This window comes from Squalius cephalus, assembly GCF_949319135.1.
Source record: "Squalius cephalus genome assembly, chromosome: 23".
Lineage (NCBI taxonomy): Eukaryota > Metazoa > Chordata > Actinopteri > Cypriniformes > Leuciscidae > Squalius > Squalius cephalus.
Window position 1 is genome coordinate 15,974,690 of NC_137144.1, and position 24,040 is coordinate 15,998,729.

At 37.3% G+C, this 24,040-nt stretch overlaps 2 protein-coding genes across 3 annotated transcripts in view; one reads left to right on the top strand and one right to left on the bottom strand.

Annotated features, from left to right (window-relative positions):
- immp2l (inner mitochondrial membrane peptidase subunit 2) overlaps nucleotides 1-19,271 on the top strand; it is a 93,198-nt gene extending 73,927 nt beyond the window's left edge. The window contains exons 4-6 of one of the 2 annotated variants that reach the window (XM_079859735.1): nucleotides 14,211-14,276; nucleotides 15,051-15,153; nucleotides 18,431-19,271. In XM_079859735.1, coding sequence (XP_079715861.1) covers nucleotides 14,211-14,276; nucleotides 15,051-15,153; nucleotides 18,431-18,574 — 313 coding nt within the window. In that variant the 3' untranslated portion in view covers nucleotides 18,575-19,271. The remainder of the gene's footprint in view (nucleotides 1-14,210; nucleotides 14,277-15,050; nucleotides 15,154-18,430) is intronic. The other variant, XM_079859734.1, reaches the window with a different exon arrangement.
- On the bottom strand, nucleotides 1,397-10,930 carry lrrn3a (leucine rich repeat neuronal 3a). Its single transcript, XM_079859733.1, has 2 exons — nucleotides 10,704-10,930; nucleotides 1,397-4,254 (listed from the first exon to the last, which is right to left on the bottom strand). Exon 2 carries the CDS (start codon nucleotides 3,904-3,906, stop codon nucleotides 1,831-1,833), a length of 2,076 nt encoding a protein of 691 aa, XP_079715859.1. The 5' UTR covers nucleotides 3,907-4,254; nucleotides 10,704-10,930; the 3' UTR covers nucleotides 1,397-1,830.
- Nucleotides 19,272-24,040: the final 4,769 nt, after the last annotated feature.

A 24,040-nucleotide genomic window follows, 5' to 3' on the forward strand; every position in this document is an offset into this window, starting at 1 on the left:
AGCCCCTGTGTTGGGTGCTAAAACCCCCTGTGATATATGACCACGCAAGTCTGATAAATCCCCCACATCATTCGTTCTGTGACGGCAATTCATCACCTGTGGGAGTTTAGCGTTGGAATTTCTATTGGATTTTTAATGAAAGGGAAGATAATGTGACTTAAAGTCAATGAGTTTTGTGATTTTCTTTTTTACTTTTTTATTTTTTTACAAAATCCCACCCACACACAGAAAAAAATCACTTTTTAATCATATTTCACCTCCCCAGGCACATACAATTTCTTGGGCCGACTCTGTAATTTGAAATTAACTTTTTCACTCACCAGCCATTTTGGCTACTAAATTTTTAAGCTACCAGCTATTCAGAACTTCTACTAGCCAAAACAAAAATATCAAAATTAAACCAGATTTTCTAGTCCCATCTTAGATTTAAATATATTTAATATTAAATCTGATTCTGAATCATTGTATTGCTTTCAGCTTTATGACAGTCAATCGCTGTTTGCGGATACCATTCAAAGAAAAGAAAATGGAAATAAATACAAAATTCTTATAATTGCCATGAGTTTACCTGCTTATCGACACTTTGCATTCGCGTTCTCAAGTCCAAAATAGTGAATCTAACCACAATACAGGCAAAAGATCACTCCATGAATGAACAAAGTGGCGTCAATGAGTTTGAATTAGGGTATTTGAAAAAACAGTGCAAATGGAAAGAGAAATTAAGTCAAATTAAAACAGCCACGAGAAGTCGTCTGTCCGAAGCAAAGACGCAAAGTCAAAGTGCATCAGTCTCCATTAATGCATTTGGTTACGCACAGGCGAGCACCAAGTTTAAGGAGGAAGGTTTGAGTTCAGACAGATACAGAAAGACGATTGAGTTTAGTTCAGGTTATTTTTTACATGTTTTCTTCATATTTTAATTGTAATTTTTGTAATATTGCGTTGTTCATATTTCCCTGTTTAGGCTACATTCATCTACTTTGTGTGGTGTTTGAACATAAAAAGTGACGCACAGTCTCTGTTCATCTGTTCTCTTCATAAATAAATAAATGCATAATCTAGTCCTGTAAGGTCATGATTAAAAATGAAAATGTGAATGAAAACAAAAGCTATTAAATGTCTCATTACCATTAATATATGAAAATTAAAATGACGGGTAATAATAGATTATGATGGAATTTTTATGACCCTGTGTCAAAATGATCAACAATGAGAAAGTCTAACGCAACCACCTTCAAACCAACCAGCTTTCTGTTGGTCAACATGCGAATTTCCTTTTTGGTTGGAATCCTATTGAATAGACTAGATTTTCTTCAGTTTCTTTCTCTCAATTGACAGTGTAATTAGCCAAATGAAGACATTGTAAAGAGTAAAACACTTGCAATGAAAACAAGTTGTCATTTTCTGTATAAATGTATTTTATCACAAAGTGGTGTACATGTGTACTCTTATGATCTATTCTACAAAGCGTAGTCCATCGTAAACTTGACATTGTTTATTTTACCATTGATACAGCACAAGTAGTGTTGCTACAAGCCCACAATAAAAAGACTCGGCCTCTGAGGCTTTGCACTCTGTTTAAACAATCATGCCCAACCTTTCATAAGCTGTTCTTTGATCCTGCACGAAAGAGTGTTTCTCTTCATGCTCCCCTGTGTAGTGTGACATTTAAACAATTAGTGGCTTTTTGGTAATCAATGTCAGATTTAGAAAGAAATGCCTTGGACCACAAACCACAACGGAATCCATTTAATAATGATCCAGTGGTGTGAGTCTGTATCAGATTGAGAGGGATATTAGACACACAGTCCAGTGTCCATTTCTCATCTCTCAAATTGAGATTTTTGTCAAGTCTGTTTCTGAATCATTGGCTTTAGCCCTTGACCCCCAGATTGGTTTAGTGTGTGAAGGTAATATCTCAGACTGCTGATTTCGTAATTTCCTGTAAAAGTGATCACTCCTCTGAAACATGCAAATGAACGAACAGACCATTGCAGACACAATCAGGAGAAGCGCAGTGATGCTGAATATCAGTCCGTCATCGATACCGTCATCAGTTTTTCCTATCAAGATCTCAGTGGTGCTGACATTCATGCAGTTTTTCAAATGTCTGCTTTGCAGGTCCGTAATTTCCACACACACCTCGTACTGCGTCAGTGGGTGCAAGTGTGTGAGGTTGAATGTTTTAACATCAGACAACACGTGCGCCGTGAACTGCAAGGAGCGACGCTGTGATGTGGTTGACCACTTAATATTTGACACAAGACTCCCCTTGGGCGGCACCCAAGAAATCCTCACAGAATGTGGATCAGTCCCTTTGACTTGGATGTGCAGGGATTCATTAGCCGGCAGTGGATAGTACCCGTTTACTACTACCGAGATGGATCTCATGTCAGCACCTATGAGATTGTGGGCCACGCAGGTGTACTGCCCAGCCTCATTTTCTGTGATGCCATAAATGTCAAACGTTCCCTCAGGATGCAGGTGATACTTCTTGGAAACCATCTGTGGTGAGATTTTCTCACCTGAAGGTGTGACCCAGTAGATCTCAGGTTCAGGATCGGCAAACGCCCTGCAGTGCAAAGACACAGAATGCCCGCTACCCACGTTAACCTGATCGGGAAGGCTTTCAGGGGATATCAGTGGCAGGCACATATCTGCCATTTCACGGAAGTGCACATGCCTGACAAGACGACCTTCAAACTCTGAGGGCCCTGCGCATAAGAGGGCATCCGGTTCCATGAAGCGGACGTTGGTCTTGTTCATATTGATCCAGCGGATGACACAGTCGCAGTAAATGGGGTTGGTATGCATGCTCACCTCCTGAAGGTTAGGCAAGGATTCCACCGTGAGGGGATGAAGGGCCCGGAGCGCATTGCTATTCAGCATCAAGGACTCGAGCCTCGGAAGTTTGGAGAATGCATTTGGATGGATGTAGGAAAGTCGGGGGTTGTTCGTGGCTTCGATTTTGGTCAGCTCTGGTAGATTATGCATGGCAAAGCTGTCGATCGAAACTAACTCTGGCATGCTATTAATGCCAAGTTCTTTCAGATGGATCATGTCCACAAAGTCACCCCTTTTGATCCTCTCTATGGGATTTTTGTTAAGGTCCAGAAACTTGAGGTTCAGCACTTTTCTGAGAGCAGCTTGAGGTACTTTTGGAAACATATTATCATAAAATGACACGCTTTCCAGCTTATCGAGGCCAACCAGGGCACTGTCAGGGATTTCAGTGAGGTTCATTCTGGTTAGCACAAGACTGCGGAGATTGATAAGGGGCTTGAAATTCATGTCTTGTATTCTGGCAATTGGATTCTCTCCTATCATCAAGATTTCTAGCTGGAAAAGATCCCGGAACCACTCTGTTCTTATGGCCCTCAGCTGGTTTGAATTAAGATGGAGCCTTGAGAGCTTGTTAAGCCCTTGGAAAGCCTCTGCGCTGATCAAGGAGAGTAGGTTATGGTTAACATAGAGCTCCTGTAAGTTTGGGAAGTGTGCAAGGCAATTATCATGAAGGCTGCTTAGCCAGTTCTCCTCTAAGTGCAAAGACAGAAGTTGTGGAAGGTGACCCAGATAAACATCACTCAATGAGGATATGTTGTTTCGAGATAGGTCTACCTCGGTTAGGTTTACCAGATAGTCCAAGGGACTGTCGATCTTTGCGATGTTGTTGGCCTGTGATAGAAGTACTTGCGTGTCTAAGGGCAACCTCTCCGGTAGAGACAGAAGTCCTAGATCATTACAGTCTACAGTCGGAGCCTCATTATACACGGACGAGGGGGAGAACCAGGGTCGGACTTCACATTTGCACCGCTTGAGGCACACAGCCCTCCACTCAGAGGCCTGATCTGAGTTAGTCAGCGCAAGTCCTGCCAGCAAACAAACTGCAAACAGCAAATCTTTCATCTTGGTCCTACTCTCTTCAGCTTGTAATTGGTCCTTATGGGGTCTGGTGTTAGAGGCGTTAAATTCACAAATGCAGAATCATTTGTTATGACAACAGGGTGTATTTCTGCTGATGGCAAGTCCCCCCAAAAAAGCAGCAACTTTGCCTGTTGTCGTCCTTGGTGGTGAGTTGCAGCCTTTCAATTTACCCTGCTTTGGTTTGTCGTGCGTGTGAATGTCAGCGTATCCTTAGGGGAATGGAAGCAGGGAAAGTGGAAATTTGCAGGGTGAGCTCAGGTTCCTGTGGGGGGTGGACCACTTGTCTGCCATCGTTATTATGTTCAATCAGTCACACTCGTCACTTCCCATCTGAGGAAAATATGAGACAGGAGAGAGGTAATGAATACAGTGTCACATTAACGTCAAGAATCAGCCATATTGACATTTAGGAGCATGACGATATATTTAGGCCGTGTGAGTGAATGTATTATTGCTTTTTTGTGCCATCAAATAATTCATTATTGCTGGTTTGACCTCATATGTCTACCCTTCTTACATATATCATAGGACTTTCCTCGCAATATATTAAAATGCCAGGGGGCTTTTATGTGTGTGAGGGCAGGTGTTAAGAAAATTTGCATGGATCACCAGTTCTGACTCCTTTAGCTTATGACAGAAGTGCGTATAAGAGCATTAGTATATAATGTATATATTTTATTTGACCATTTTATAGTATATAGTCTTATTATTATTAATGTCGTAGATAATTTTGTAAGATAATGTGTGAAAAAAATGTGGTTTATTTGGAGACTGACGGGCCAGACACTTAAATCTGTCGTAACATGCTTTCATTCCTACGCTATGACGTGTTATGAATATAATAACTTACTTTAACTGCATTTATATGAAAGCCAATTTAACAACTGTGATTCCTGTCATGCGTAACACATTTAATTTGTGTTGTACATTTCTTACAAACTTGTTATCCAAGCATACTAAGGACATTGCTAACATTGGTTTTTATTGTCTCATAAATAGACATTAAAGCCAGATGAATGCACAGAGGGGCAATTATTCCACAATGAAGTGCTATCCCAAAGGGCTCTGTGATAACCACTGTATTTTGTCTCTCAGTGGCAGCTGCCAGTGGGCAGAGTAAGTTAATTAAAATGTGCCTGTGAACTGCTTTGTACCTATTGCATGGTTGAGTAAAACTATATTTAAAATGTATTTAAACAGTGATCAGCTTTGTGCGCATGAAATATTTGCTTGTGCAATTTCAGTGGTCTGTGTTTTTCAATAGCATTTAATATAAATGATATTTTATTAAGCGTCTTAATAGACAGGCTGATAGCTCGATTACAAAAATGGATTGACTATTGTGTTTTGTGATAAGGTTTATGTTCAATAATATTGATTGACAGCTAATCTTAATATTAAAATGTGCGTGCTTTCACAGAAAACCTCTGTGTATATTTGCTAGGTCTTACTCCATATGTTAAAATTATGATTGGTTTGCAACCTTGAGGACAGAAAGCACAAAGCCGCCTGGCTGTGTTAGATGAAGCTGTCAGTATCACTATAGGAGCAGGTTTGCAAAAGAACCCCTGTAGGACAGTGTGCTTATGTTAGTCCGACTATGGCAGCGAGTCAACACAAGCAGGTGGGAGCTTTTTTTTTTCCTCCTTTCTCCTTGCATAGCCATCTGTTTGGTCCTGTATTCCGCTTTTTGCCAGGATTGTGCAAAGATCCCCATTCATCCCAATGACCGTACAAATTATGAGGTTTTAAACTTGTTTTAGAAGCTGCTTACTGTCTGATGTATGAGAATTAGGTGGTGTGTTGCCATGTTGAAGAGAGACTAACAAGCAATAAGTATAACAAAAACATCACTGTATTGCGCACAGCTTTCCAGTCAATCAAGATATTCTCCTAGAATCTTCCTTTCTCTTATACAGCGTTGGAAGGTCTGATTTGTTTCAATGAGTCGGTTCGTTAAAGAACAGATCAAAAAGATACGACTCGTTGATTCAAATTGATCTCATAATTAAATATATATGAAGTCATAAATACATGACTTTGGCCAAATTGATTTAAAGCAGCTTCCCCAACAAAATAGCTGAATTATTTAACGGATAATAAACTGCCATTATCTGTAGAGAACATGACTCTTTGTTGCTATGACAAGCGCAGCATGGATACACGAGCTGAACATAAGTGTGAACAAGTAGTGATACACACACAAGGACACATCTCGCTTGCTCTCTCTAGCTCTCCCATTTCCGTCCATTTACTTTTAAAGAGCTTTGCACTGAAGGTGCCCTCGCATGTTAATTTGATTTGTTCATGTATGTGTGCTTCTTAACTAAGAGAGCCCTCAGCTGTTGTTCAGGAGTGTTGTGCTCACTTCATTATGGGAAATAGGGATTTGAAATAGTAGAGAGTGCTTCTATAGCTGATTGCTGGAAAGGGTCAAAGGGCAAACTATTTCTGCACAGTTTACTTGCAACATGGGTCGATACATGCATACAGATGCTCAGTATCTTGCAAGATGTATAATGTACATAAAATGCTAATATGATTAATTGTGGTTAAAAATTGTGGTTGATTCTGAGTTATCGCTGGTCCTCGAATCTGATTGGACATGTGGTGTTATCATAATCAAAAAGAAATGTGGATAAAATATTTATTATCTGGGAAATATTTAAATATTAAGATGTATAATCCTGAAAGTAAACATAAAACTATGAAATACTTTCATAAAATAACTAGGAATGCACCGATATGAAAATTTTGGCCGATACGGTTAATTCTTTACATTTGAAAGCCGATAACTGATATATCGACCGATAAATCTAAATTCAAGTTTTTATATAATTTTTGAGAGCCTGATTACAAAAACAAAAATCTCACCATTAAAAGCCATGTCCCAAGCACACAATTATAATGTTCTCATCATAATTTTATGTAGCCTATATGACAGACTTGCGCTGCACGTTGCATTAACTGTATTTTCCTTTTTTTAAGTGATTCCAATCATATTTCAAGCAATTCAAAACCATCATGTGCGCATAATCCATTATTTATTGTCTTTAATATATCTACCAATTTTTTTAATCAGGCTGATAACGATAACATTAAAAAATTAACATATATCGGCCGATACCGATATGGTGGCCGATATATCGTGCATCCCTAAAAATAACTGATTAAAAAAAGGTGATTTTAGTAAGCAAAATTAAAATGTTATATTATTAAAGTATCTTATTAAGATTCATTATATAATTGTTTTTCATTACAAATCGCCACCTACTGGCCTGGCAGCAGAATTCAGTGTTTTTTATCGTTTTTTGCCGATCCATGTGTTTTGACAATGCTGTTGTCTGTACGCAAAGAAAGAACGTTTTAGATTTTAGTCCATCGTTGTCGTGTAAACGTAAAATATTTCCAAAAGAAGCTGGATTTAATGTTGGAATACCGAACAAACACAGACAAGCGGAGTGATATCCATACTGAGAGTTTTTTCTACGTGAGTTTTTTATTGGAAGTTTGTAGTGTTTTGTCTGAACAAGGCCAACAGCAGTTCCCCTGTCTATCTGCATGAATCACACATTTTTGTTGACAACTCGTCCTTTCCGAGAGTCAAAATCCAACCACTTTACCTGAAATATTTATGGTTTGCCTCTTTTAGGGAAAATACTGAATGAAACTAACACACATAGACACATCCTCTCGTCTAATGCAACAGACACCACATAAAGTGGCCCTGCTGCACTATGTTTTATTCACAAGTCTGGAATGAATAGAAATCTCGCCGTACTTCGGGAGCGGGACAGCGTGCTCTTAGTGAAGTGTGTGCAGGGGGGACATCACGAATTGAAGGTGACACCTTGTCACATTACGATGGCATAACGCAGACTGCGAAACGCCTTCCCCTCTGGTTTGTGTTTCGGGAGTGGAGTGGATCTGAGGGGGATGCTCAGGTTTCGTATCATACCACACAGTGAGTGAAAGCAAGAGCGAAAAACATGTGCGGCGGGCAGAATACTTAAAAACACAGCAGAGGCAGACTCTAGTGACTGAAGTTAATGGATTATACATTTTGCCCTTGACCAATTGAGTCCTCCTGAGTGGTTACAGGTCCACCTCTACTTTGGCTTCAATAAAAGAAATATTATCTGTTGGAATAAAGAGGGAACGTTTTGCTGTATTCATCTCACCTTCCACTTTGGGTTTAATTCATTTACTGATTCTGCACCTGTTCGATCGCATTTTTCTTTTAGTTAACAATCTCTTTAAGTTGACTTGTCCAATGTTACACACACAACTAGTAATCACACTGTGAATATACCAGATTTTTTTTCTATTCTGTCCTATTCTATTCTACTCTACTCAATTCTATAATTTTTTGTGCTCTTTTCTTATTTATTCTAATTTGTTCGCTTCTGCTATGTTCAATTATGTTCTGTTGAGTTGTATTTTATTCAGTTTTATTATGTTCTGTTATCAATTCTATAGTGTTCTGTTTTCTGCTCTATAATATTTTGTTCTGCTGTGACAAACATAACTGTTCAGTTGAACTCTCTTCTGCTCTATCAATGTTTTTTTCTTCTATTTCTTCCCATTCTGTTCTAGTTCATTCTGTTTTCAATATATTCTGTTCTATTTTGTTCTGATTTTTCTAATCTATTATATTATCTTCTGTTCCATTCTGCATTATTCTATTCAGTTTATTTCTGCTGTATTCTATTTTAATTTCTCTGTTGTATTCATTGTTGTTTTCTGTTCTGTGGTATTCAGTTCTATTCTATTCTATTCTATTCTATTCTATTCTATTCTATTCTATTCTATTCCACTTTACTCAGTCCTAAAATTATTTTCCGATCTCTGTTCTGCTATGTCCAATTCCATTTTATCCAGATTATTCAATCATATTGTGTTTTCTATTCAGTACTGTTCTATATTCTGTTCTATTCAGTTCTAATCTATGTTCTGTTCCATTCTGATCTGTTCTGCTTTGCTTTGCTCAGTTCTACTCTATTTTGCTTTTTCTCTTTTATTCTGTACCATTATATTTCTTCTGTTTTTAATATATTCTATTCTCTTCTACTCTTTTGTTCTCTTTTTTAATTTTATTTTGTTTATTCACTAATGTGTTCAATTTTATTTTCTCTGTTTTATTTCTTCTGCTTTTGTCCCGTTATGTTGTATTCAGTTCTATTCGGTTTTGTTCTGCACTATTCTGTTCCGTATTCCATTGTGTTTCTTTCATTCTTTTCCGTTGTTTGCTCTATTATATTCTATTCTTTGATTCTGTTCTGATCACATACTGTGCAACAAGGTAACCAAGTTTATTTCATGAGTTATAAGCTTAGCATGACTACGCGAGTGTGTTTTCCCCAGCGTCCTTTTATATATGAGAATTGTTTCCCATCACTACATGGTGTCACTTCAAACGCCTGGTGTGAAGTATAATAGCTAAGATACTACGCTGACACAGGAAAGAGTGTGTGTGTGTTATATAGTCCTACAGCTCTCACCTGCTCCACACTGCTGGCGAACACACTGCACGACAGCAATTAATTATGCTTCAGCACTGCTGACAGAATCCCTATAGATATATCAGCTATTTCTGTCGCATATTCTTCAGCCCTGTCTCAAGATATGTTAGCAATTTCTATTGTCCCTATTGATTTCTCTCTCTCTCTCTCATCGCTCCCATCTACACCTTGTTCATACACATGAGGCAGGGGCATGTGCCATAAATCAGTGGTGCTTAGACAATTATGTCCCTTTTTTGGTTCCTTCCATGTCCCTTTTTAACTTGTATTATTGCATTTTGATTCCAAACCAAAAACACAAATTTTGTGTAAAACGCCCTGAATGTCCTATTCCAGAACTGCATAGAGTTAATCATGAACTATGCTAAAGTAAACTCAAGTTCATAGCCGGTTTGTTTCATACTGCTGCATCATAACCTCTTTCCATCTGAAATCCTTTTTCAGTTTGTAGATGAGACATGTTTTACGTTGTTCTATTTTAGGCGGCGGGGTTCTTCTTTACAGCAAAACTGAATGACGTCTTTCCACTCTGTTATATAAAATAGCCTAACATTAATATTTTTTGTTACTTTTCACTGTAAAGCTCGAAAGCACAAATTTTACACAGTGATACAGCAAGATGTATGAGACAATTTTATGATGGTTGATCGTGCATGAACAAATCTATAGGTATATTCTAAAGATTTGCTTTCATGTTAAGGTAACGTTTAGGTATCCAGGTGAGTATGTGCAAGAAAAAATAGAGATTGACTGAAAGTTGCTAGCCTGAATCCTCAATTTTGATGATGAAACATTTATCGAACAAGAAGGCCTATAGCCTACTGATAACTTTTACTAAGCTTTTTTCAGAATGATATAGCTAATATATTCTCAAATTTGTTACAGAATATATTCACTTATATTACTCCCAGTGACAAATTTATGTGTCTTTAAAATCCCTTGCAGTACCAAAAATCTATAATTTCCTCTTAATCACTACATCACATTCTCAGTTATTCCTCCCCTTGATACCTGTAGAGTCTGCATGAGATAACGACATTTCAAACGCGGATACGCAGAGCTTTCGAGATAATGATTAAAACGGAAGAAGAAGTGATTCTAATATACTCATTGGTGTTTATTTAAACATTCAGAGAGACATACAGTTAGCCTACGTTAGGTTTAAAGACCTCTGCAATGGCACGCTATTAAAATCCCCCATCATCACAGGAATCAGGATGCACATGAGTCATGAGAGCGTGAGAGAGCCGCGCTTACCGGAGAGAATGAGATTCCTTGTTTCAAAACGCATAATGTATTCCTTTCTTCTCAATCTCCAGACTTGTGGGGTTATTATAGTGGTTTAGTTCCAAGTGAATTTGAGCTTTATTTGAGTGTGTGAGAGATGTGGAGTCTCTCTCCATACGGCTCTACTGGAAAAGATGCTGAGCGCACCGCGGAGAAGCGCGTATCCATCCAGCTGTGTGTGCCGCGCTCCTAATGATACACACATGCTCGTGCGCGCACCCTCCACACAGTCTCCCCGGGGACAGGCAAATTGCTGCCTGTCGTTCGCGCGTTTGGTGCACGCTGATTGGTCGAGCCGTGCTGTCAGTCAGATGAGGGCTCCCTCATGCATATATGAGCTAGAAGGGGGCGGGGCTACTACATCGCTCCATTTTCATACTCCCACGTTCTCTCTATCTTTGCCTTGTTAACTTAATCTCTATTTGTCGTTGTCTGCAACTTTCATTTTTGGGTGAACTATTCCTTTATGTAGTGTACCAATGTGGATACAAAATTGGTTATATTACAAAAATCAATACTGAGATGCATTGAATTCACCATGAAATAAAAATGACAATTCTTGTTTTGTTTTGTTATTTATACATCAAATGTATCTTTATATGAGAGTGTGAGTGATATGGAGTCTCTCTCTCTCTCTATAGATATCTCTCTCTCTCTCTCTCTCTCTCTCTCTCTATATATATATATATATATATAGAGAGAGAGAGAGAGAGAGAGAGAGAGAGAGATTACTACCAATACAATTTTTTAAAAGAGGAGCTTTCTCATTTTTTGCACATTTTTCTGGACAAAATATAATCTTTTTGGGAGCATTTAGATAAGTTATTCTTAACACACACTCAACTGGGCCCTTTCAGTTACTGCAAAATCTTACTTGACAAATCAGAATATATTTTCCCAGCCTGCCGTATGTAACACTTGAGATAAACACCAACAACGTTCAGGCCTGCAGAAGTAATGAAAAGCACAAATCAGTCTGAGCGTCAGGGCTGTTGCAGAGGAGGTGTGTGTGTGTGTGTGTGTGTGTGTGTGAGCTAGAGCTGTCTGAAGCTTTAACGGCGCATAAGTTCTGACAGGAAGCTTGAAGTGATGTACATGGCGTTCAGTGCATTTTTTTTTTATTATTTAAATCTGAAAATAAATTTTACATTTAAATAAATAGATGAATTTTAAAACAGAAAAGTTATGGCATAAAGAGTAGTCTCTTTTTGGGACCACATTATATACTGTAGGTCAACAAAAAACTTTACATATGTTGTTTAAAGGGTTAGTTCACCCAAAAATGAAAATTCTGTCAGTAATTACTCACCCTCATGTTGTTCCAACCCCGTAAGACTTTCGTTCATCTTCAGAACACAAATTAAGATATTTTTGATTAAATCTGAGAGCTGAGACTGAGAGCCTCAACATGAGGGTGAGTAATTAATGACAGAATTTTCATTTCCGAGTGAACTAACCCTTTAAGTCGGCATGAAGCAGAAGTTGTGATAGTCTTTTCTAACCTATTATGATGTATCTGAGTGAAATAGCTTCTCGACAAGAAAAAAATGTAGTGCGGTACTTGATTTTGTCCGTTTGGATTTGATTGGATGGTTGTGGTTTGCTATTGGTCGATCTCATGTGAGTGACAGGTTGATCCCGCCCTCGCTCCAGTAAACACGTCATCAGAGAAGAGATGAGATGACGCTACAAGAGGGAGGGGAAATTATTTTTTATTAAAGATCATGAGGGAACATGAATTGAAAAAAATAATATTGTGCACAGAGAAATCATTTATAATAAATTCTTACAAAATTTCTTACTGATATCTAGTAACAGGTTTGGTTCTTATATACCTCGATTTTCAAGACATGGTGTTCAAACTGTCACAAAGAAAGTAGGCAATTTCTCACTGAAGTGCTTGCTCAGCATGTGAGAGACGTTTGGCACCAAAGTACACACTTCAGCCGTGAGAAGTCATCTCATAAGAAGTCTTACAGGGTGTGTCAGATGAGAAAGCGTTCTTGCAGAAAGGCAACAAGCAGAAAAGATTACTGTACATGAAATTCCATAAAGCATGGAGTGACAACCAGTGGCAGAAGGTTTCAGAAGTTTGCAGTCTTCCCGAAGATGAGGTTGTGGCTCGTTCACGGTCAGGGTCGTCGTGGGTTAATGATGTGAGGGATCAGGTCAAAATTGATGGGACAAATGTTTCAAACACTACAGATATAATACTTACAGAGCAGTGAACTCAACATAAGTGAAGCTGTGTGGGATCAGAAGACCTGGAAGTTAGGGACATTGTGATTGACAGGCCTGAAATTTTCCTGTTGTCAATAATTTTATCCCTTAAAACTCATTTTTGATCACCAAAATTACATATTTAAAAGTTTTATCCTTGAAAAGAAAATTCTTCATGCCTTAAGATAGCTTGAATGTAACTCTACACCCTTGCCTCATTTAGTATACATGGTTCTATGAATATTCAAATTAGCCCCGCCTCCACTCACTCACGCCAGCTCAGAGATTCATTGATGTTGATGATGGTCACACGTTGACGTGATTGGTTACAAGGTAGTTTGTGACGTCAGAAACACCAGCGATTTCAAATCGGATTTTTTTTCTTGGATTCACTGCAGTTTTAAGGAGAAAATACTCTGCAATGGTGTTGACTTATGAATTTGCACATGGTTTGTCTTAAAGCATATTAAAAACACCACATAGACATAAACAACATTAAAAGCTTGATTTTCACCACAGCGGGACTTTAAATAATTATAACTTTAAAGAGTCATGGAAAATGAATTTTATTCGACTGTGCAATGTATAATGATTATCTATAATGTCTACAATATGATAGATCTATGATAAAATATGGTTTTGTTGTCTTATTTTAGTATTATTTATACTATTGTAGTATTTATTCATATTTTTAATGACTAGTTTTTTATACATTTTATAAACTTTTGACATTTAAAAAAATATATTTTTCTTTATTTTCTCATTTTCTTTTTAAGTTTTTCATCTAAAATTTATATTTTATTTCAGCTTTAGTGAAATTAATCGAGAAATCCTTATTAATCGAGAGAATTTTATGGAAATTCACTAATGGAAATTATGGAAGCAAACATTAAAGATGAAAATAATAAATCTAGTCACATTGTGAGTTATAAATTTGCACTATATTTAAAATTGCAAGATACATTTCCTACATATAAAGTCACATTATGAGAAACAAAGTTACTATTTTCAGTAAAAGTTTTTTGATCTATTATGATCAAATAATATTGCGCCTCTGAAAAATCAAGAGTTTTGACATTTCATAGTCTTTTCTTGACTCACTCTCCAACAGATAAGACCAATCTGGTCTCGGAAAACTGTTCCTAATGCCCCATAATCCACTGAGCTGAGCAGCATCCTCAAATAAACCAAGAGCAGTTCTGTCCTCAGTATGCAAATGCTGTAGCCATTTCTCATATCTGTTCACTCCTTCTGTAGGAGCCCGAAGAACCCTCAGCAGAAGATCATCAAACGGGTCATTGGGATCGAGGGTGACTTCATCAAGTAAGTTTGTTCGAAAGTTGTTGGCGGAGTTAGAAATGAACCTCCAAGTTTGATGTGGCCTAGATGGCTTTATGATTGATTCTTGGGTTGAAATGGAAGAATATTGTTTTGTTGCCACTAAAATGTTGCCTGAAAAGTGTTTACACAGACTAACAGGCCTTTGTAGCAGCAGACAAACCGCTAGAAGGATCTGTTTGAGCTTACTATACACACCAGCTGAGACTATGCCCTCTTTAAATGCTTGTATCGCACAAAATGCGCCATTTAGCCGTAAGTATCATTAAACATTAATGTCTCATCAAACCATTTATGGCCAACAACATTACATCTCAAGGTGATCTTGGGATTCGGTCGAGGAAATCCCAGGCTTGGTGACTTCCAGAGTTTGATTTCAAAATGATTCATATGAAGACAAAGTTAATTTAGTTTTATGATGGGTGAGGTTGAGAAACTACCATTAAAAATCCTAAAATCTCCTCCACGCTCTCGCTCTAGAGCGCTCACAGCACTGCCTGCAATGGATATGAGCTATTACTATGTCAGAAAGTCATCTTAAATATAAAACAAAGACTGCAGCAGCTGTGCGAACATTAATTATTGATCTTAGATTTAGAGAGCGAGGCAAGAGCCAAATGCAGGATTGGTGGATACATGTTGCTGGTCAACTGTAAAATAAACAATGAAAAATGACAAATAGCCTGGTTTTCCTGCATTAAGAGCAATCAGAATCCATTAGTGTGTTAACACATCTTTTTTTTCTTTTTCCTTTAACAGAACTCTGGGATATAAAAACCGTTTTGTAAGAGTTCCAGATGGACATCTGTGGATCGAGGGAGACCATCATGGCCACAGTTTCGACAGCAACACATTTGGACCGGTAATCTATTAATTGCTTGCTAAGAACAAAATCTCTAGTCAACATTGAAGGATGGAAACAAGTTATATCTAGTGGCCACAATTAGAAATGAACTCTTTTGACAGTGTAATATAAGCAACCACCAAGCATAGCAATAGCATAGCAATGCCTTGCGAACCACCAACCGCATCTCGACGAGTTTCGCATTACACGCGTTCTCTTAAATCAACATTTTTAAACATTTTTCAATGTTTTAAACATAATGGATGATTTGATTTAGTAACTAAAATCATCTGACACTTAAGTATCATCCAGGGCTAGTTGTTGATGGATGATACTTAAAGGTATAGAGGAGGATTTTTTACTTCCGGGTGGATCACCTATACTATTGGTCCTCCTAATTGTCAATCATTCTGGTGAATCAATCAAACTTTCAAAAAGTGGAGAGGGCGGGTCTTATCTAAAATTCTTATCTAAACCTGTTAATTGTGATGTTAACAAATAATTAATTGTATAAAAAGTGAAGAAGGCCTGAGAACCGAAACGTTTGTGTTTTCCTCCAAAATAACAAAAGATTTTGAATTTTGAGTGTGAATCATAACTGGATTCTTAATCTTAATGTCACTAAAAAAGATGTGCGCACCAAAACGAGATGAGAGAGCGTGGTGTAAACGACCTTGTTGATTTGATTTAGTAGCTTAAAACATTTTGTTTAACTGATATTATTAGGTATGGGGATTTAGAGAAATTTGTAACTTTAACATATTAAAAAACATAAAATATAAGCTCAAAATAAGAATAATGATAATGTTTTATTCATGTTACTTTACCAATAGGTTTCAAACCAAGTTTCAAAATAACATCAACAGCATATATTTTATATATGTTATTAATAATATTATTTATTTTTAATATTTTATATATACATACCATTCAGAAATTTAGCATAAATGTTTTTTTTAAAGAAAATAATACTTTTATTAAGCTGTTTTCAACATTGATAAAAATAATAAGAAATATTTTTTGAGCATTAAATCAGCATATTGCTGATGAATAATGCTGAATTACATTTGAAAATATATTCAGAAAGAAACAGTTATTTTAATAATAATAATATTTGAACAATATTACATTTTCACTGTATTTTTGATCAAATAAATGCAGCCTTGGGACTTCTTTTCGAAAACATATAAAAAAAATCTTACTGACCCCAAACTTTTGAACGGCAGTGTAGGCCTAAATAACGTACATAACTAGTTATTGAATTGCCTATAGCAGGCAAAGATGCATTCATTTGATATGAATATGAATTTTCGATTTCAAAATGAAACATGCAAAATAAGTATTCAGGTAGTCATTTTCTCTTGATGTTATACATTCGTCTGATGCCACAGGTGATCGATGAAAACTGCAGTTTCAAAGGATGTTTGTGGAAGCCACAAATAGATGTGGTTATAAAAAATTCAACAAAAAGACAAAGATTGCCACTTTCTGGGGACTTTGTTAACAGCCTTGATGTGCTCGTCTGTAAGGTATAGAGATTGAGGTGTTATTGGTTCTTTGAGGATGCTTCTTTGCTGCACGGCACCTCAGATACATTATTAAACAGAGAAATGATTCCTTCTCCCATCTCAACTCAGACTGTGACCTCTCACTACAGTCATTCACAATACATCAAGATCTGTTGCTCAGAATCGTCCTTGAAATGTTTAAATGTTGGGTTTTGCTTACTTGGACTGAGAAAGAAAAACAAATGGCCCTGTCTGTTAAATCACTGACTCAGCATGATTTTGTTGCGTACCTTCAGTACTCGCTGAGGTTTGTCCTCAGGCAGATTTTTAATGATGCTTCTTGTCAGAAAGCAAATGAATACGTTTCTCACTGAACCACATACTTCCTAGGTCTCTTTTATTATTGTTTCACATCCATTACCCAAAACGCTTTCTGTTCTCTCCAAAGACCAGGCCAGAACATGCAAGGGAGGGATATATTTGGCGAAAAACATTGTTTTGAATTACTATGCAAATACACTTGTTGGATGTTTCAGGCAATTGCTTTCACTTTTATCAGTAAAGACTGCGCTTTTACCTTGACTTGATGTATAATAATGCAGCAAGATGTGTCTGTTTGGAGGGAAAACCGTGTCTTTTTTTTTTTTTTTCACTTAATGCCCTTTTCAAGACAACATTTAAATCTTTCTGAGAATTTAGATTGATCTTTAATTCTGCGCTGGCTTCTAATGTTGTAGTTTGAAATATTTTTATTCTAAAAAATACTGACAAGACTCCAGCGTTTCCCAAAGCACTGATTGAAAGTCAGGTCACAAAATCCTGACTGTGTTTATTTTGCCCATAAAACAGCAAAATGTCAAACGGATTCGACTCAGACATCCAATTTGTGGAATTAAAGCGATAGTTCAGCCAAAAATGTAAATTTTGTCATCGTTTAGCCTACTCACCCTCGTAGGGCTGCATAGGACTTTCTCCTTTCTACAGTGGAACACAAAAGGAAGAAAGTAGAACGTTTGTGGGTGAAGACTGGAGGGTGAACACTTTAAACCACTGATTTCTTCGAGGGGAGGGTCTTTTGCAGCTGTTTGAACACATTCGACCACATGAGCGTAAGCAATCCGGTCAAATGCGTTTTGGACTACCTCTGCAAGAGGTCGAAAGTTGACAAGCTCAAAACGTTTTAGACCCCGTTTACACTTGTGTTGTATTTAGCGTCGTCCAGTTGTGATCCGATCGATCAAAGCGCATCTTTATACCAGGTGTAAAAAAATGACCAAAAAAAACCCCACAAGAAATTACTAAAACTTTACCTATTAACTATTTAAATATGAACAAACACTACTAAAATAATTCTGGACTGGTAAGATTCTTCTCAGAGCTTCTCTGTAGTATTTTCAACTTGTATTGCGGTCTCGTCATGTTGTTAAACCCAAAGATTTGTGAGGTCTGTATCATCCCTTGCAGGTTGAATACATTATCACCCCTTCAAGTCCCTCCAAACCTCGCAGGTATTTACAATACCCTCCAAATCAACGTTTTTTGGGAGCTTGTTGGAATGTCTCCCATGTCCTTCTGGCTATAAAAAGCAATGAGGTCCTGTTCTCTTCTAGCTAGAGAAATATTGCTTTGTATTCACTAGATGAGAAAAGCATCTAATTCTTGTTCCAGTTGGTCTTTGTTAAACGAAAGCCTATCAAAAGCTACTTTCTCCTTAAGAAATTGACCGTTTTGTTTGATTTTATAGAGCTTTTGGTGGTAGTTTAGCTTGATGATTGTGATCTCCGCAGGTTTCCCTGGGTCTTATCCACGGCCGGGCGTCTCACATCATCTGGCCGCCCAGTCGGTGGCAGCGGATCGAGCCGTCTGTCCCATCAGACCGAAGACCACTGTTAAACTGGAATGGAGCGACGGACGACAGTAATGATGACTGAAATGTCAACCCTCATGTACAGTAAATGTAAAGTCATGTGTTGTGGACTATAGAAATGTTCTTGTTGAAACCATGTGGGTCAAATCAGATCCTAAGAAAGACTATGCAGTTTTTAGCCCCAGTTTAGGCAGATTTTGACTGTTTTGAACGGTCTGTGCCAGGTTGAGGATCAAATGACACACAGATAAAGGCAAAATCTATTATACACTTAGTTTTTAGTAATAAACACATTGTCATACTGCCAAATGATTTATTTCTAAAGGTCAACGTTATACATATATATTGTTTGTATCAGTATCACAGACTATCAGCAAGTTAAGCCTATTTATTTTTGACGAATTGTCAAATTAATTCTTCAAAAATAAAAAGATCATTACTCCAGTCTTCAGTGTCACATGATCCTTCAGAAATCACTCTGTTTATTTGGTGCTCAAGAAACATTTCTTATTATTATCAATGTTGAAAACAGTTGTGCTTCATATTTTTGTGTGAACTAGTTGTACTGTCACTTTTGATCAGTTTAATGCATTCTTGCTGAATAAAAGTATTCATTTCTTCCAAAACAAATCTTAATGACCTCAGACTTGAACGGTAGTGTATGCATATTCAGATTTACAAAACAGAAGTTTACTGATTAACTGAAAATTACTATTTTAAAAACCCATAAGAAAAATTCTTAGAGGAAAGTAGCATTTAGTAAAAAAAAATATATATATATATATAAATATATATATACATTTGTATATATGCATATACAGTTGTGGTCAGAATTATTGGCACCCCTGGTAAATATGATCAAAAATGGCTGTAAAAAATAAATCTGCATTGTTTATCCTTTTGATCTTTCATTAAAAAAATTAGCCTTTCGTTGAAGTAAAATAATTGAAAGTGGGGGGGAAATCACATTATGAAATAAAAAAAATTTTTCCAAAACACATTGGCCACAAATATTGGCACCCCTAGAATTATTTACAAGTAAAATATCTCAGAAGTATATTCCCATTAATATTTACCCTTTTTTTAGCACACCAGGGTGACTTGGAACATGAAATTGTCTAGCTATGACTATAAATATGAGTTTAAATATGAGGAAACACAAAGGCCAAATCCCCTTAATCATCCATCACAATGAGGAAAACCAAAGAATATAGTTCTGATGTGCAGCAAAAGATTGTTGACCATCACAAAATAGAAAGTGGCTGTAAGAAAATATCTAAAGAATTGAAAATCCCCATTTTGACCATCAGGGCAATAATTAAGAAGTTATAATCAACTAAAGATGTTACGAATCTGCCAGGAAGAGGACGTGTGTCTTTATTGTCTTAATGGACGGTGAGGAGGAAAGTTTGAGTGGCCAAAGACTCTTCAAGGATCACAGATGGAGAATTGCAGGGATTAGTTGAGTCTTGGGGTCAGAAAGCCTAAAAAAAATGATCGAACAACCCCTACACAACCACATGTTGTTTGGGAGGGTTTCAAGAAAAATCCTCCTCGCTCGTCCAAAAACAAACTCCAGCATATTCATTTGTCAGACATGACTGGATCTTCAAAAGGAACTGGATTCTGTGGTCAGATGAAACAAAAAAAAGGTTTTTTTGGCAGCAAAGCCACCAGATGTGTTTGGTGCAAACAGGGATAAAAAGTGTCTACGGTTAAATATACCGCTGGATCTTATATGTTGTGGGCCTAGAGGTCCTGGACATCTTGTTCAGATACATGGTATTATGGATTCTAGCAAATACCAACAGATAAAAAATCAAAACCTTACAGCCTCTGCTAGAAATCTTATAATGGCTGTTATCTTGGCAAAAGGAGGTTGCAAAAAGTATTTAATAACAGGGAGTCAATAATTATGGCCAGCGTGTTTTGGAGAAAAGCATGTTTTTTCATAATGTGATTTCCCCCCCACTTTCAATTCTTTTACTTCAATGAAAGGTTAGATTTTTGCAATTTTTTTAAATGAAAGATCAAAAGGATAAACAATGCAGATTTATTTTTTACAGCCATTTTTGATCATATTTACCAGGGGTGCCATTCATTCTGACTGTATAATATATATGCATATATTATTCATGTGTAGTTCATATACAAGTGGCTAAAAAAATAAAATGCTCTGAAACCTTGGTGTGGTAATAGTCTTTATGGCAGCTATTTGCAACTTCTAATACATTTACTAAGTCAAATTAAGCCTCTGCTTGTGTCATATCTGCTATATCCACCTGTTCTCTGCTGTGTATGAAGTATTTCATACGCACAGATCCAATGTAAAAGCACAAATGGCTGCATTTTTGTATTGATCTTGTGCTCCCTAAGATAGATTTGCACTTAAATGCTATAGCAATGAATTTTCCTATTGCTCTAAGACAGCCTTCCTCGAGGACGTCGAACATCATGCAAGACTAAACTCGATAGGATTTAATATGAGTGGCCACAGGTCAATACGGATATTCGCACAAGGCTGTGATGAGTTCAATGGCTGTCAAACATAAATCAACAGAGACAGCCCTGGGGCGCTGGGGAATAGACACAAATCTTAGGATAGTGCCGGAACCGAAGATAATGGAGCCGCAGCCAAGCGGGGCTTGAGGATCCTTGATTTTAACGGTGTGTGCGCGTACACGGCAGAAACGTGTTTTTCACGTCTGACATTCTGCGTTCCTTGCCCATTCGGAGTAAATAAGATGTCTTGCATTGGTGACGAAGCATGATTTCAATATCAAGCTTTTAATCTTCTCTAGAAGGACACGGCGAACGAGCATGTCATAGCAACCTATTTCAGTGCCCACAAAGCTCTTCAGAGAGGAAGCAATTTCTCATTGAACATGACAACCACATTACATACCCACAAGAGGAAATTGAAGCTCCAAATTGAATTTACCTTATACAGAGTCAAAGAGATGTGAGCTTTCACACGTTGATGGAAATGCAATCTGAATTGTGTATGTTTCACATGAAGCTGTTTTGGACTTTTTAGTTCACATCATGTTTTAAATGGGTTTATGCTGCTTTCCAGACAACTCGGAATTTGAAATGATATCCAACGTCTGATCTCAAGGTGAGGCGGATATGGTGGATCAACCCAGAGAGATCGTCCAACGTCATTTCCAAGATGATGCCGACCACGGAAACTTTCCATTGGTCCATTTTCATGTGGAGTTAAAGGAGAACTCTGGTCAATTTTAACATTGAGCTCATTTTTTTGTAAATTTGGAGTGCTGTCAGTACAGAGAACAACGACAAAAATCGGTGTTGCCTACACCGTGTTATCCTCTTTTTAAAATTTGCACCCTGTTGACTTCAATGGGGCAAGTTTTAAACCTTTTAGCCTCCTAACATCCTTGATGTGTCATTACAAGTGCCCAGCCATGTTGAGTGATTCCTTCAGAGTGAACGCGGGTGAATCTGACTGCAGTAGATGTGAAAGATATGAATAAAAATGATGTTATTTCAGCCAGCGAACATACCTGTATTTACATCCTGTTTTCGGTATGTTCGCTGGCTGAAATAACATAATTTTTATTCATATCTTTCACATCTACTGCAGTCAGATTCACCCGCATTCACTCTGAAGGAATCACTCAACATGGCTGGGCACTTGTAATGACACATCAAGGATGTTAGGAGGCTAAAAGCAGGTTTAAAACTTGCCCCATTGAAGTCAACATAGGGTGCAAATTTTAAAAAGAGGATAACACTGTGTAGGCAACACCGATTTTTGTCGTTGTTCTCTGTACTGACAGCACTCCAAATGTACAAAAAAATTAGCTCAATGTTAAAATTGACCGGAGTTCTCCTTTAATTAAGAATTTTTATTTTGGGGTGAACTGTCCCTTTAAATTTCCTTTTCATAGACATGCCACATGTTCAGGTTAGAATGCCAAACTGGTTTCATTAAATGTTGACTTTGTTGCTAAAATACACAAAAAAATAGATGAAAAGATCACAAAGCTCAGTTATATGTGTGATGTGGTACTTTAGGGAATATTTTTTTAATATTTACTGCGCAGCTGTGCTAGGCACTGGAATATAAAGGACTCTATCTTTAATTTGAAATATATTCATATTCAAAGTCAATGCGTAAAGTTGTACCAGATTGCAGAAACAAATTATGCAAAAAAAAAAAAGATAAGGATAATCTTTTCTCAACCCTCAGAGCCACTATATGATGTTGTGCCATTTTAAAAATGATTACTGTTCTTATTGGAAATACCAGAAAAGGCTGTAAAACTATCAGTCAAAAGTTTGAAATTATTACGATTTTCAATGTTTTGTAATGTGTGTGTGTGTGGGCTGAAACTTTCGCATCCTCATAAAGAGGCAGAGGGTTGCTTTTTCCAGCTCTCTATTCACTCATGATATGGCAACAGGCTGCAGATTCAGACTGACCCAATTAAAACACCGTCCTCAGCTCTGGGCCTCAAGGCAGCTTGCAGTAGTGTGGTTTCACTGATAAGCAACAGAGCAAAGAAGCCGCTGTATTATAACCTGGCTTTTGTGCTGACATCCCCTTAAGGCCTCAGTAATGGCAGCCACAACAGGACATTTGCAAAGGGTAATAAGCTCATTAACTGATTCAGAATGCATGTGGCTTTTTGTATGCTATCAGTGCACACTTTGCATCTTCTTGTCTGGACCCTAGGGTATTTTTGAAAATAGGTGATTGTAATAATATATTGGAAATTAGTGGTTTTTGATGGTTATCTCAGGTGTGGCATCAACCCGAGAGAAATCTGAAAAGTTTTCTTTCCTCCTGGGGGTGTGAACCTTCATGGCACAGCAATTAAAGAGCAAGGAGAAATGCTGCATTTACAGGTTGAACTTAAAGTCGGCATGAAACAGAAGTTGTGATAGTCTTTTAGCTCCTAGTGAAACGGCTTCTCGAATAAGATCAAATGTAGGGCGGGACTTGATTTTGTCCATCTGGAATTGATTGGAATGTTGCTATTGGTTGATCTTATGTGAGTGGCAGGTTGATCCCGCCCTCACGCCAGTAAACACATCAGAAGAGAAGTTATTTTGATTAAAGATTATGAGGCACATAAAACATTTTTTAAATGATGTGCACGTTTAAATGTATAAAAAGAACTGCAATATTCCATAAAAAAACAAGAATTCTCGATTTTGATTTCATGGTGACTTCAAAGCAAAATGCAATTCCTATATTTTATTGGGATAATGACTCATGAAAATTCTTTCGAGGCCAGATTCATCTTTAGAGCCTCAGTAGAGCAGTGTGCTACCAGCAGAAGCTCTTTAACAACTTTAAAATAGTGAAGCAGTGCCATCTTGAGGCTGAATAGAGACATCAAGGGTGTTTTAGTAACATTCTTATAGCATTCAAGCATGTTTTTTTTTTTTTTTTTTTTTTTTTTTTTTTTTGTGCCATTCTCCTGCCCAGTGCTGTTTTCTTCAAGAGAAAAATTAGATTAAAACAGAAGAAAAAAAAAGCTGGTAGACCATCTAAGAC

Bases quoted from the DNA above. Each gene is read 5' to 3' on its own strand.
- lrrn3a (XM_079859733.1), bottom strand. From the start codon at position 3,906: ATGAAAGATTTGCTGTTTGCAGTTTGTTTGCTGGCAGGACTTGCGCTG.